The 12750-nt window shown below is 35.2% G+C and overlaps 1 protein-coding gene across 2 annotated transcripts in view; it reads left to right on the top strand.

Moving 5' to 3' along the window:
• The window catches only part of LOC123550620 (uncharacterized), a 41716-nt gene extending 32659 nt beyond the window's left edge, over positions 1–9057 (top strand). For both annotated transcript variants that reach the window (XM_053545442.1, XM_045339051.2), the window contains one exon: positions 1166–9057. In XM_053545442.1, coding sequence (XP_053401417.1) covers positions 1166–8261 — 7096 coding nt within the window. In that variant the 3' untranslated portion in view covers positions 8262–9057. The remainder of the gene's footprint in view (positions 1–1165) is intronic.
• The last annotated feature ends 3693 nt before the right edge of the window (positions 9058–12750 follow it).

The following is a 12750-nucleotide window of genomic DNA, read 5'->3' as shown; positions in this document are numbered from 1 at the left end:
AGTTGGTCTGAATGTTCATCTTGATGATATCTAGGTCAAGTTCGAAACTGGGTCACGTGCGGTCAAAAACTAGGTCAGTAGGTCTAAAAATAGAAAAACCTTGTGACCTCTCTAGAGGCCATATATTTCATGAGATCTTCATGAAAATTGGTCAGAATGTTCACCTTGATGATATCTAGGTCAAGTTCGAAACTGGGTCACATGCCTTAAAAAACTAGGTCAGTAGGTCAAATAATAAAAAAAACTTGTGACCTCTCTAGAGGCCATACTTTTCATGGGATCTGTATTAAAGTTGGTCTGAATGTTCATCTTGATGATATCTAGGTCAAGTTTGAAACTGGGTCAACTGCGGTCAAAAACTAGGTCAGTAGGTCTAAAATTATTAAAATCTTTTAACCTCTCTAGAGGCCATATTTTTCAATGGATCTTCATGAAAATTGATCTGAATGTTCACCTTGATGATATCTAGGTCAAGTTCGAAACCGGGTCACATGCGGTCAAAAACTAGGCCAGTAGGTATAAAAATAGAAAAACCTTGTGACCTCTCTAGAGGCCATATTTTTCATGAGATCTTCATGAAAATTAGTGAGAATGTTCACCTTGATGATATCTAGGTAAAGTTCAAAACAGGGTCACGTACCTTCGAAAACTAGGTCAATAGGTCAAATAATAGAAAAACCTTGTGACCTCTGTAGAGACCATATTTTTCAATGGATCTTTATGAAAATTGGTCAGAATTTTTATCTTGATAATATCTAGGTCAAGTTCAAAACTGGGTCACATGAGCTCAAAAACTAGGTCACTATGTCAAATAATGACGTCATACTCAAAACTGGGTCATGTGGGAAGAGGTGAGCAATTCAGGACCATCATGGTCCTCTTGTTTAAGTAACACTGTACCAAATTCTTTCGAATCATTCTTTCCTTAAAAAACATGTCCACCAGGGGACATGGCTAGTTTTCCCTAAATAGCTATATTGGAAAATCTGAAAATAATCTCCCCTCAAACCGCTTGTTTTATTTCAAAATCGTAACTCAGGTGAGTGATCTAGGAGATCATATACCTCTTGTTCATCCACTGTTTGACCCGAGTATTGTATCCTGTGTATTTAATAAATTGTTACTTACAGTATGTCTTTACTATGAACATTTTTGTACTTTTCAGTGTGCCTGATTCTGATGTAACCATCCAGTTGTTTGCCGATGGTACACTTGTGACCAGGGATAAGGCAGGCACCAATTACAGTCAAGTAAAATTGGAAGACTTGGGTTTGGATTTATCAATGTTAGAAGGAAATACTGATATAGAGCTTTTGATTGTACAAGGCGATGGGAAAGAAGTGCGTGCTACAATTAATACCAGTAAAGATGTTAACCCTACTACAGAATCTGTTACCCCAGGTAGTAAAAGTGCCCCTGTCAATACTGTAGCATCAGCTGCACTGGAAACCAAGTCAACATCAAGTGCTGGGACATCTACAGACCGTGCCCCAACAGCTCCAGTAAATGAAGCAAGGCCTTACAAATGCTCCATGTGCCCTCGTACATTCAAATTTTATAGAACGTTCAGATGCCATGAAATTGTTCATACAAAGGCTGTCACTTTTACTTGCCACTTATGCCAGCGTCTGTTTGCGAGAGAAGTTAATCTACAATCTCACTTAGAACTTCATAAGAAGAAAGGTTCCATGAAACCCACAGAGGAAAGGAGTGAGCACAAAACCGAGGAGAAGAATTATCAGTGTAAGCATTGCGAAAAAACGTTCAGGTACCAACAAGGACTGAAACGTCATATAACTGAACAACATGAGGAAAATGCAAAGGTCCCTTGTCCGATCTGTGGGAAATTGTTCAAAAGTGAACAAAACGTTCAGCGGCATTCAAAGATACATGTGGGGCCATTCACATGTCCACATTGTATCAAAGTTTTCACGGAGAGATCAGAATATAATGATCATATAAAATCTGAGCATGCAGATTTAATGTACCCTTGTAAAGAATGTGATGCTATATTGCCAAGTAAAAAGGCCTTTGTGTCACATGTTAAAACACAGCATAGTAATTCAGATGAGCTGATGGAAGGCATTAAGGATAAGAAGTGCACAGTCTGTGACAAGAAGTTTGACAAAAAGACTGATTTAGAAAATCACATGGTGATACATTCAGCTGAAAGGACTCAGGAGTGTCCAGCATGTCATAAGAAATACAAGCTTCTTCACACATTGGAGAGGCATATAAAAGATGTACACAACAATGATGTGGTTTTTACATGTTCAGAATGTGACGAGGAGTTTGAAGTGAAAACCAAGTTGGATTTACATGTGAAGTTATTTCATACAGGAAATTATCAGTGCCTGACCTGTTATGAAGAGTTTCCTGAACGGTCTTTGCTAGAGGAACATCAGTTTCAAAACCATGACTTTGCGCTTGTTTGCTCAAAATGTAAAGGTAAATTTGAAACTTCTCTTAAACTGAAAAACCATTTAAAAGAACATACATCACAGAATAGCCTTTGTGATATGTGTGGAGCTGGTTTTGAACATAAAGCGCAACTAAGAACGCATCTTGTAAACAAACATTTTGCTAGAGATAGGGCAAGTATGTTGAAACAGTATCCAGGAATGAGTAATATTAATCTGGAAATAGTTTGCGATCTTTGTGGTGAGTTTTGGCTTAATAAACCACTTTACAAGCAGCACTTAAGGGATGTTCACTTTGGTGGAGATACTGTTGAGATGTTAAAGCTGTTCCCACTCTATGAGAAAGTGGCTGACCCACCTGAACCAGTTACATGTGATCATTGCGGAAAAATGTGCAGTAGCGTTACACAGTTGAATTTCCACTTGAGGACTCATATGAAGTCAAAACGAAAGTCTGTTACACCAAAAGAGGAATTTATTTCAACAGACGATGAGCAGGATGAACCAGTTGATTTTACAAATATAGAACCACGTGATTTTGACAAGAATTATAAATGTCAGCAGTGTGGTGCTCAGTTTTCAAGGAAAGCTGCATTAGAGAAACACGCTTCTGTACATAAGAAGGATGAACTTAAAGAAGCCTTGAAAGATCTTGAGAAAGAAGAAATAGCAAGAGCTGAACTAGAAGAAAAAGAAGGTTGGAAACCAACACCGAAGACTAAGAAGGTAAGAAAAGAATCATTAGGGACTAAACCAAAAGAAACAAAGCCTGTAAACAAGACTCAAGCGACTACTAAAATAAAACTTCCCTTTCCCAAAATGGTTGAAAAAAAGAAGAATGAGTCATCAGAGATAGGATTAAGTCCTAAAAGAAGAAGTTCACAACTGCATATTTGTAAGGTTTGTGAAGAAATCTTTAAGACCACTGAAGAATTGACAGTACATATGCATGATGATCATGGTGACCTAGAATTCAAGGTGGAGGCAAGCAGCCCTTCTGTTGAGAGGAAATACACTGATAAAGATGTTGGAAAAGAGAAAATAGTAGAATTTGATTTAAAGACATTTCAATGTATGTCATGTGATAAGATTTATTCTTCTAGGAAGTATTTAAGAAAGCATTTGAGAAATGTTCACAAATACAAGGAGAGATTTTTTTCAAATTCAAGTGAAAGTTTCAAATGCACTGAATGTGACCTGGTTTTTAATGTTAAGAGTAACATGGCCCGGCACATGTTTGCAAAGCATGGTATTCAGCTACCTACGAGTGAAAACGAATCTCCAACTAAAACACCATCCAATAAGAAAAAGACTGAAGATGATGAATTTGAAAGCAATGATGAGGATCACACAGCAGAAAGCTCTGCAGATATTACAGCCTTCCTGGGTAAAAATTTTAATCTTGGCAAAGCTCATTCTTGCAACATAGAATCAGTAAAGAAAAAGCAGCATAGATGTAACTTGTGTGGGGAAGGATTTAGTAGAGATGCTACCTTGAAAAAACATCTAGCATTCCACAATACTGGTGTTAATGTCGATATTAAACCAGATTTTGATCTTGTGTCTGACCTGCAGCCAGCCATTTACTCCTGCAAGACTTGTGGTAATATGTATTCCACAGCTTTAGGATTAATTCATCATAACAGAAACAAACACGCTGAAGTAGATGAAGAAGTAGTCTTGGCTGAGATTGCTGAAGTAGATGCGAAATTGAAATTGGAATCTCCAAAGAAGAAACTTGAAAAGGATTTAAACAAGTCATCCAAAAGAAAATTGGAGTCTGATGGAGAAGATATTCGTGAAACTGTAAAGAAAAGGGTGAAACTTGACAAATATGGGAAAGAGTCTTTTGATTGTAAGTTCTGTGGTGCTGTATATGCTACTTACAAAGGACTGATGAAACATGAACATGACATACATGACGCTGACAAAGTCATGAGTCCACAGTCAGCTTTGAAATATAGTCACTCTGGTAGACTGATTACTAAAAGTAAGAAATTAAGTGAACAGATTCAGTGTGACAAATGCACGAAAGTTTTTCTTGAAGAGAAAGGTCTGAAACAACATATATTGAGAGTTCATAAGATAGAGGCTATCAGTAAAAAAACTGGAAAGATAAGTTCGGTTAAAACATCGCCTGATAAGGTGAATTTGGTTAAAACATCGGGGGAGTTTAAATGTGATCTTTGCCCAAAACAGTTCGATCTGAGAATAAATTTAAGAAGACATATGAAAATGAAACATAACATAGAACTTCCTCCTGATACAATGAACTCTTCTCCAAAAAATTCTTTAGGAACTGTGAATTTGGTTTACCATTGTGATGTATGTGAACAGAAGTTTTCAACTTTATCAAACCTTCGTCACCATATGATTTCTGTCCATGATGAAAACGATGTTGAAGTAAAAACAGAAGCTGTAATATGTGAGATTTGTAATCTTGAGTTTGCTACTCCGAAGTCCCTGGAAGTTCACATGAGGAAACATACAGGCGAAAAACCATACAGATGTTGCTTGTGTAACAAACAGTTTATTTCAAAGTATCAACTTGAATGTCACATGAAAAAGCTGCATACTAAACTATGGGCAAAGAAAGTTAAATGTAAGATATGTTTGATGTTATTTGAGACAGAAAAAGCCATGTTAAAGCATAAGGTGACTCACAGAAAGCCACAAGGTTCAGAAGAACAGAAGAGCAGAAGTGAACCAAGCCAACATAAATGTAGCTACTGTGAAAAGTCATTCAAGTGGAAGAGAAATCTTGTATCCCATGTGGAAACATATCACAAGGATTCTGATCCTCAAACATGTGGAGTGTGCAATAAGGTTTTTCCAGACAAGGAAAGTATAAAGGCACACATGCTAGAACACCAGGTTAAGAAAGAGTCTCACACATGCAAAGTGTGTGATAAATCATTTCAAAAAGAGTCCAGTCTCAGAATGCACGAGGCACAGCTGCACAAGCCTAAATCTACTACCGGTGTTGGTATGTCATGCGATATTTGCAAGGAAAGTTTCCCAACAAAAATTAAGTTACTTGAGCACATGCTGTCCCACACATCTGTAATGCCTCATAAATGTGACATATGCTCGGCATCATTTAAGCAGGAATTTAGATTAAAAGCCCATAAACTGACACATAAGATAAAGGATAAACAATCTGGGGTCAAAAATGCCACTGACAAAAGTAAAGGACATGCTGTGAAAGGCAAAGAAATTGATAAAAATAAGAAGGAGGTGAAACCTATAAAATACAAATGCAAGAAATGCAGCAAACAATTCGATAAAATATGGCTTTTGAGATCACATGTAGCAAAGTCCCACAAGCCAAAGATTGTAGTGAAAACATCCCTGCTAAAGGGCAGAATAACAAGGTCAAGATCATTATCTGAGACAAAAACTGATCCTGCAAAACAAGTTTCTACAAAAGAAAAGAAACTACCAAAAGAAAAGAAACCTGTGAAAAAGGAGTTGAAAAAAGTGGCGTCAAATTTCTGTAAAAAATGCAACTTGAATTTCATCAAGACAGAAACTTTTGAGTTACACATGAAAACTATGCACAAGAATGTGAAAAAGGGTGAAAGTCCAAAAGTAGCAAAAGTGGACCAGCCTAAGAAAACTGAAAAGAAAACTGGACCAAAAAGTATTGGAAATGCAGTTAAACCTAAGAAATCAGACAAGTCTGCAAAGAAAAATATGGAATCTGCAGTGAAAGGGAAAAAGGAAATGGTAGGGCATGATTGTCCAATTTGTAAGAAGATCTTCTCGAAACAATTTACGTTGAAAAGTCATATTAAGAATGTGCATAAAGTGATGATGGAGGATTCACCATCCAAGATTGGAATGAAAAGAAAGAAGTGCCTGTATTGCACAGAGTGTGCAAGAGTTTTCTGGAGTCAGATGCAGTATGACACACACAACAAACGGTTTCATCCAGATAAAAGTGCATTGGAACTAGACAAACATGTGATGCAAGCTATGGGAAGTGGTGAAATCAAAACTGAACCATTGGATGCCATGTCTTCTCCTAAGCATACAGAATTTGAAACAATTCAGCATAAGTGTGAGTTTTGTCCAATGGTACACTGGACAAAGAAACTTTTTGATGAACACATGCTTAAAGAACATCCTGAACATGCTGAGGAGTATGGAATAACAGGTGATGAAGACACATCAAGACCTACAATTGAATTTGTGAATGATAGTGAAGATATGATGGGCAATTTGTTGTCAGTTGGCCTTTATGATGTTTCAGCATGTGACAAATTATCTAGTTTTCCTGTGGTTTCCATTCAAAGAATAAATGGGAAACATGATAATACAATGTCACCAAACAATGAACAGTTTACAGAAATGGAGGCAGATGCTGAGATAGAAAAACAAGGTTCAGATGAAGACCTGGAAGATAAATCAAGACAAGAATCAGAAAATACAGATGCTAGCATAACATACAGTATGAAAGAAACTGCAGATGTTGATTGTGTTATCAGCAGTATTAAAGGTGGCAACATTGATGCTGAAGCATCAAAAGAATCTAGTGTGCAAAGAACCTCTGACAATGACGATGACAAAGACATTGATTCAGATTCAGACACAGAAGCTACATACAACAACGTTTCAGATAGAGATGAGTATACTAGAGAATATGAGAAGTTCTTGCAAAATTCAGTTATTGACTGCAGTGAAACTACTGATGGTACAGAATCTGAAGATGATAGCAGGGATGAACCTGTAAATGAAGATGTTGAAAAGGTATCTGAAAAAAAAGAAACTGAAGAAATTGCATACATTGAAAATGTTTCTGATAAAGATGAAGCTTCCAAGGCTGATTCAGATGTTGAAAAAAATGCTGAAGAAGGCATTAAGGAAAAGTATATACATTCAGATGATGCAACAGTTAAAATGACTGATAATATGCCATTGGTAGATGCTGAGGACAAATCCGAAGACCAAAGGTCTGAAAATTATCCAGAACATAGTGCTGGACAAAATGTGGAAAATGTTGAAGCCATGATGAATGACCAAACAGTTGTCACAAATAGTATAATTGAAGAAACTGCTGTAGGACATGAAACAGACAAAACACAAGATTTTACTGTTAAAGAAGTTCAACATCCTGAAGCTGGAAAGGAAAAGGGTCAAATCGAAGAAACTGAAATTGAAAATGAAAACACGGAAGAGTCGGACAATGAGAAGGAACAAGAAGGGATTGACTGGGAGGCAATAGATAATGAAATAGAAGCTGTGGCTGCAGATGGGAATAATGATGATTTAACAAGTGGTGCAGAACTAAGTGGAGAGGGAAAAGCAAGAGAATTTGACATTGAAGACGTAGATAAAGATGAAGAAACTGCAATTTTGGCAAAAGATATCTTATCTAGTCATAGAGACAAGGAAACAGTAGGAATATTGGAGAGTGAATCGAGTAATAAAGAGATCAGTACCGAAGCAAAGCATGGCATTGAAGATTTTAGCACAGAAGAAGATAACATAACTGAAAAGAATGTAGAAGAGAATGATTATAAAGCAATGCAGGAGATGACTTGTAATGAACCAGGTAATGAATTTACTGAACAAATGGGTAGTAATTTGCTAAATGACATAGAAAATACTGATACTAGCTTAAATACAAATGATCAAAATTGTGAAATACTTCAGACCTCGGTGTCAGAAAATAGAGCAGTAAATGAAGTGAGTGGGGATTTAAGAAACGAAGAAGATGCTGATGGTAATCAGGATAAATTTGTACTAAATGAAGTACAGAGGAAAGAAACATCGTTAGAAAGCGAAACTGGTGGTTTTGAAAGCCAAAACGATTACGAAGAGATGGATACATCATGATACTTCTTAACACAGACTTGGAGACTTCCATTTAGTACTGGTAGTACTTCTAGAAACTAGCAAATGCAAACAAATAAGAGGGCAACATACATTTATTGGTCAGTCTATAGGTGGGAGAATTAGAATTGTATATAGTTTCAGTGATGAGCCGTGAAACATTTATTTTAATCACAGTAAATCCATAGGCAGAAACAGAACAAAATTAGTCATAAAACCTCAAAGTGATTAAATGTTGAAGTAAGAAAGCAAAGAACTGTGAAATTGTAACTGAATGGTTTGCCGAGAAAACCTTTAAAAATAAAACAACATTGTTGCAAGCAGACCTTGGAGTGCAGAGACAGAAATACTGTTTGCTTGGGAAATATTCCTCACTTGGAAGTTATTTTCATGTTGTTGTTTTTTTCTTGTAATTTTTACCTGTGTGTTCATTTCTTTAATGTTAATATGAACAAACCACTTAAACATATTGATTGTATATAGAGACTGGTGCAGCTTACATGTATTTTAGTGTAAACTTTAAATAGTAGAAAAAAAAACTTAAGCTTACAACATCATATTTGTAACTCATGCATAATGTATAAATTTGTTCATGTATTATTTATAGACCAACTGCTCAGGGCTCTGTATTAAAATTGATTTGCACATTTATATCAATTTTACATTAAGAGCAAGGCCCAGAGCACCTTGATGACAGTTTTTGAAATGACATAAGATAACGGAATATTTATTTTTTCATTCAAAGTTTTTAATGCAAAGAAGTTAAAGGAGTCTGCAGCCAGATTCATGTCATTTTTTAACCCTTTACTCCATACAGAAACAATAGTATTGATTATTGATACCCAATACACTCAGTAGCATTATCTGTACACTATCTCCATACAGGTTATTGCAGAAAAATGCAAAATTTATACCTGTGTTACTCAGATGAAAATTAGTCTATGAATACTTGTTTTAACCATTTAGTGTCCAACATAATTTATTTATAGAATTAAATTTCCTTTCTGATGGTATATTTTTCATAATTTTGTGATAAATATTTTTCACAATAAAAAGCTGCAAACCTAAAACCTTAGAATATTATTATACTTTAGCTGTTTTATGCATGTGATACAGCAGAAAAGAAATATTTTTACTGTTACAAATGCACAATTTTATTAATTGGAGGTAAATGAAAGACTAGAAAGGTCTATATCAAGTGATTTTCAAAATAAGCAAACCCATTTAATTAATCATTAAAATCTACAACCCTACCAAACTTACAGAACTTCATAGATCATAAAATTAATTAATGTACATGATGTTTTGATAAGAAGCACTGATCAAAGACACTTTCTATAAAAATTTGTTGATCCACATCATAAAATAATGATGCAAACAACACCTTAATTGCCTTGTTTTGACAGCTGTGCACAATAAACAGGCTTCCAAGGGTCCAGGTCAATTAGCATAAATTCCATTATGTGGACAAGTGACTATGATTTTAATGGTTGTTATGGTAAACCACACCTTTTATTACACCAATATTTTGTCTCACTTTTACATAATTTGCCATAGTTGAATGATAGAATGCAAATAATAACTTGTTTTTGGTGTCACCTATGTACATTTTCCATCCATCAATAGCTGTCCTAATATATATAAGTCAGTGTGATTTTCAGAAAATGCCACCTGAATTAAAGTGATAATTATCAATAAATTAACAATTATAACCACAAGTTTTTCTGAAACTGATCTTTTATTAACAGTTTAAACTTCACAAATATGCTTTTGTGGGCTTCATTGCCAATATATTTATTTGGTATTTTGCATTTAAAACTATCAGTGTAGTAGAATGCGATTAAAAGGATATCTATGGTAGTAATGCATTAGATGCGTTTTAAAAGAAGTATCTTATGGAGTAATGCATAGATGCGTTAAAAGGAGTATCTATGGAGTAAAGGGTTAAATCTGATTGTAAATGAAACTATAATAAGATGTTTCTGTACATTCTAGGCAGTTTGTTAAGAGAAAATCAATTGTGTAGTATGGAAATATTAATCTAAAAAGCTGTCTATAGCATGAATTATTGAAAGTTATTTAATGTAGAATAGAAGGAAATTCATGTTTTTATGCCCCCGAAGGGAGGCATATAGTTTTTGAACCGTCAGTCTGTCCGCAATTTTTGTGTCCGGTCCATATCTTTGTCATCGATGGATGGATTTTCAAATAACTTGGCATGAATATGTACCACAGTAAGACGAAGTGTCGCGCGCAAGACCCAGGTCCGTAGCTCAAAGGTCAAGGTCACACTTAGACATTAAAGGATAGTGCATTGATGGGCATGTCCGGTCCATATCTTTGTCATCCATGGATGGATTTTCAAATAACTTGGCATGAATGTGTACCACAGTAAGACGACGTGTCGCGCGCAAGACCCAGGTCCGTAGCTCAAAGGTCAAGGTCACACTTAGACGTTAAAGGTCATTTTTCATGATAGTGCATTGATGGGCGTGTCCGGTCCATATCTTTGTCATTCATGCATGGATTTTAAAATAACTACGCATGAATTTGTGACACAGTAAGACGACGTGTCGCGCGCAAGACCCAGCTCCGTAGGTCAAAGGTCCTAAACTCTAACATCGCGCATAACTATTCATTCAAAGTGCCATCGGGGGCATGTGTCATCCTATGGAGACAGCTCTTGTTTCAGATTGGTTTTGTTGGTCTAACAACTTACATGTTACTTGTTTCTTTATGAAGGTTAACGGACGGAAGAAAATGTTTAATATTTGTGAATGTGAAACTGACTTGAGGGATTAATTCCAGTCAGGACATCTGGAAATGCAATGTAAGATTTTCATATGAAGGCAAATCTGATACAGTATGGAACAAAATTTAATCAAAACCTAGCCCAGTGAAATTTTCCTGTTAGTTTGTAATTGAATATTTCAAATACTATGCCTAAGATATAATTGCATGTTTATAATATAAGATTACAGTACAAAAATATAAGATATGGTTAATGTTGGGCTGTCAGAGCATTTGCAGAATCCAGAGATGCTAGTTTGTGCTTTAGCCTATTGAGGCAAGGTCTCCAACACATCCTAAGGAATATCACAGATGCTATACATAAAGATAATATTGTAAGATTGAAATATCTTTCAAGAGTGAACACAATATGCAATATTTTCAAGAATGGCGTAATTGAAAATGTAAGATACGATGTTCATGAGTGGAAGATAATAGGGTTATTGTAACTGTAGCTCTGAACTGGGATGCTGTATTTTGTGCGAGTGGATTTTGCCAGGTTGGATCACAGGAGGTACGCATGTGCTGAGAGTGATCCAACCTGGCAAAATCGAAGAGAGCCAAATACAAAACTCCAGATCTAGCTACTGTTGTGGCCCTTTTATTATAGGTCTCCTTTTTTGTGATTTTATTATCGAACAAAATCTTCAATGTTTATCGATGTTAAAAAGAACAGAATGTTGTTTTTTGTGCGCTATTTATAGAATTGTGTCAGGTCATGCATATAAAATGAAAATTGTTGGGCAACATACAATACAAAAGGAACAATACAGAATTTTTTCTGCCTGTTCATATTTACTCGAGAAGTACAAACCGTATAGCAGAAATTATATAGGTATATGATAAATTTTGATTTTGTAAAACAAACATTTTTTTTTATTTCATGTTGTGACTAAATTTTCTCATTTTATAGTTTCTGATCGTGCCAATGAAAAAAAATATTTTGATATTTTTTCATTGTGAAAATACCAGATATATTTCACTCTAATACTTCATAATTCACTGAAAAATGTAATGAATTATATGGTTACCTTTTTACAATAACAATTACCTTACATGCTGGACAATTGATTCTGCCTTTGCGACGAGTGTAGATCATGATCAGCCTGCATAGCTTTGTCAGTCTCTTTTTGTAAGCACCCCATGACCTGTACAGTAAGACTATCAAAGATGGACAATTCATTAGAAATTGAGCAGGTAAGATTGATAGTTTGATTAGCGTATAATTGCATATATAGGCTGTATATCTTGTTTGCTATGAATGGAACACATGAATATGAAATTTACTAACAAAATGTGACTCTTTGTTAACAATTAGTCAAAATTACAGACATGAATTTTACTAAATGGTGTAAATTTTAATGATGCTTATGCTACTGTTCCTAAATTGTAATGTTGGATTGATTGATCAGTGTGGCTTACATAGTTAAAACATTCCATGTACATCTGCAGAGGATAATTGATAAACAAAAGTGTAGGACAGAGAAAATCTATTTTCTTAGCATTGTTATACTAATGCAATTAAACATGAATTAACGTTGGAGTGCACCATTGGTTTAGATTAAATTTGGTTATTCCTACTTGGAGAATTCACATTTTTATTGTCCATAAAAAAAGGAAGCCGACATTCTTTAATTGAGATTTAACTGAAGTGTGCTTAATATCAATATTTTTGTGTTCTTGAAATGCGTTAATATAGTTG

The sequence above is a fragment of the Mercenaria mercenaria genome, chromosome 6, assembly GCF_021730395.1.
Source record: "Mercenaria mercenaria strain notata chromosome 6, MADL_Memer_1, whole genome shotgun sequence".
Lineage (NCBI taxonomy): Eukaryota > Metazoa > Mollusca > Bivalvia > Venerida > Veneridae > Mercenaria > Mercenaria mercenaria.
The sequence above is the reverse complement of the archived record's forward strand: the minus strand, read 5'-3'. Positions and strand labels throughout refer to the sequence as shown.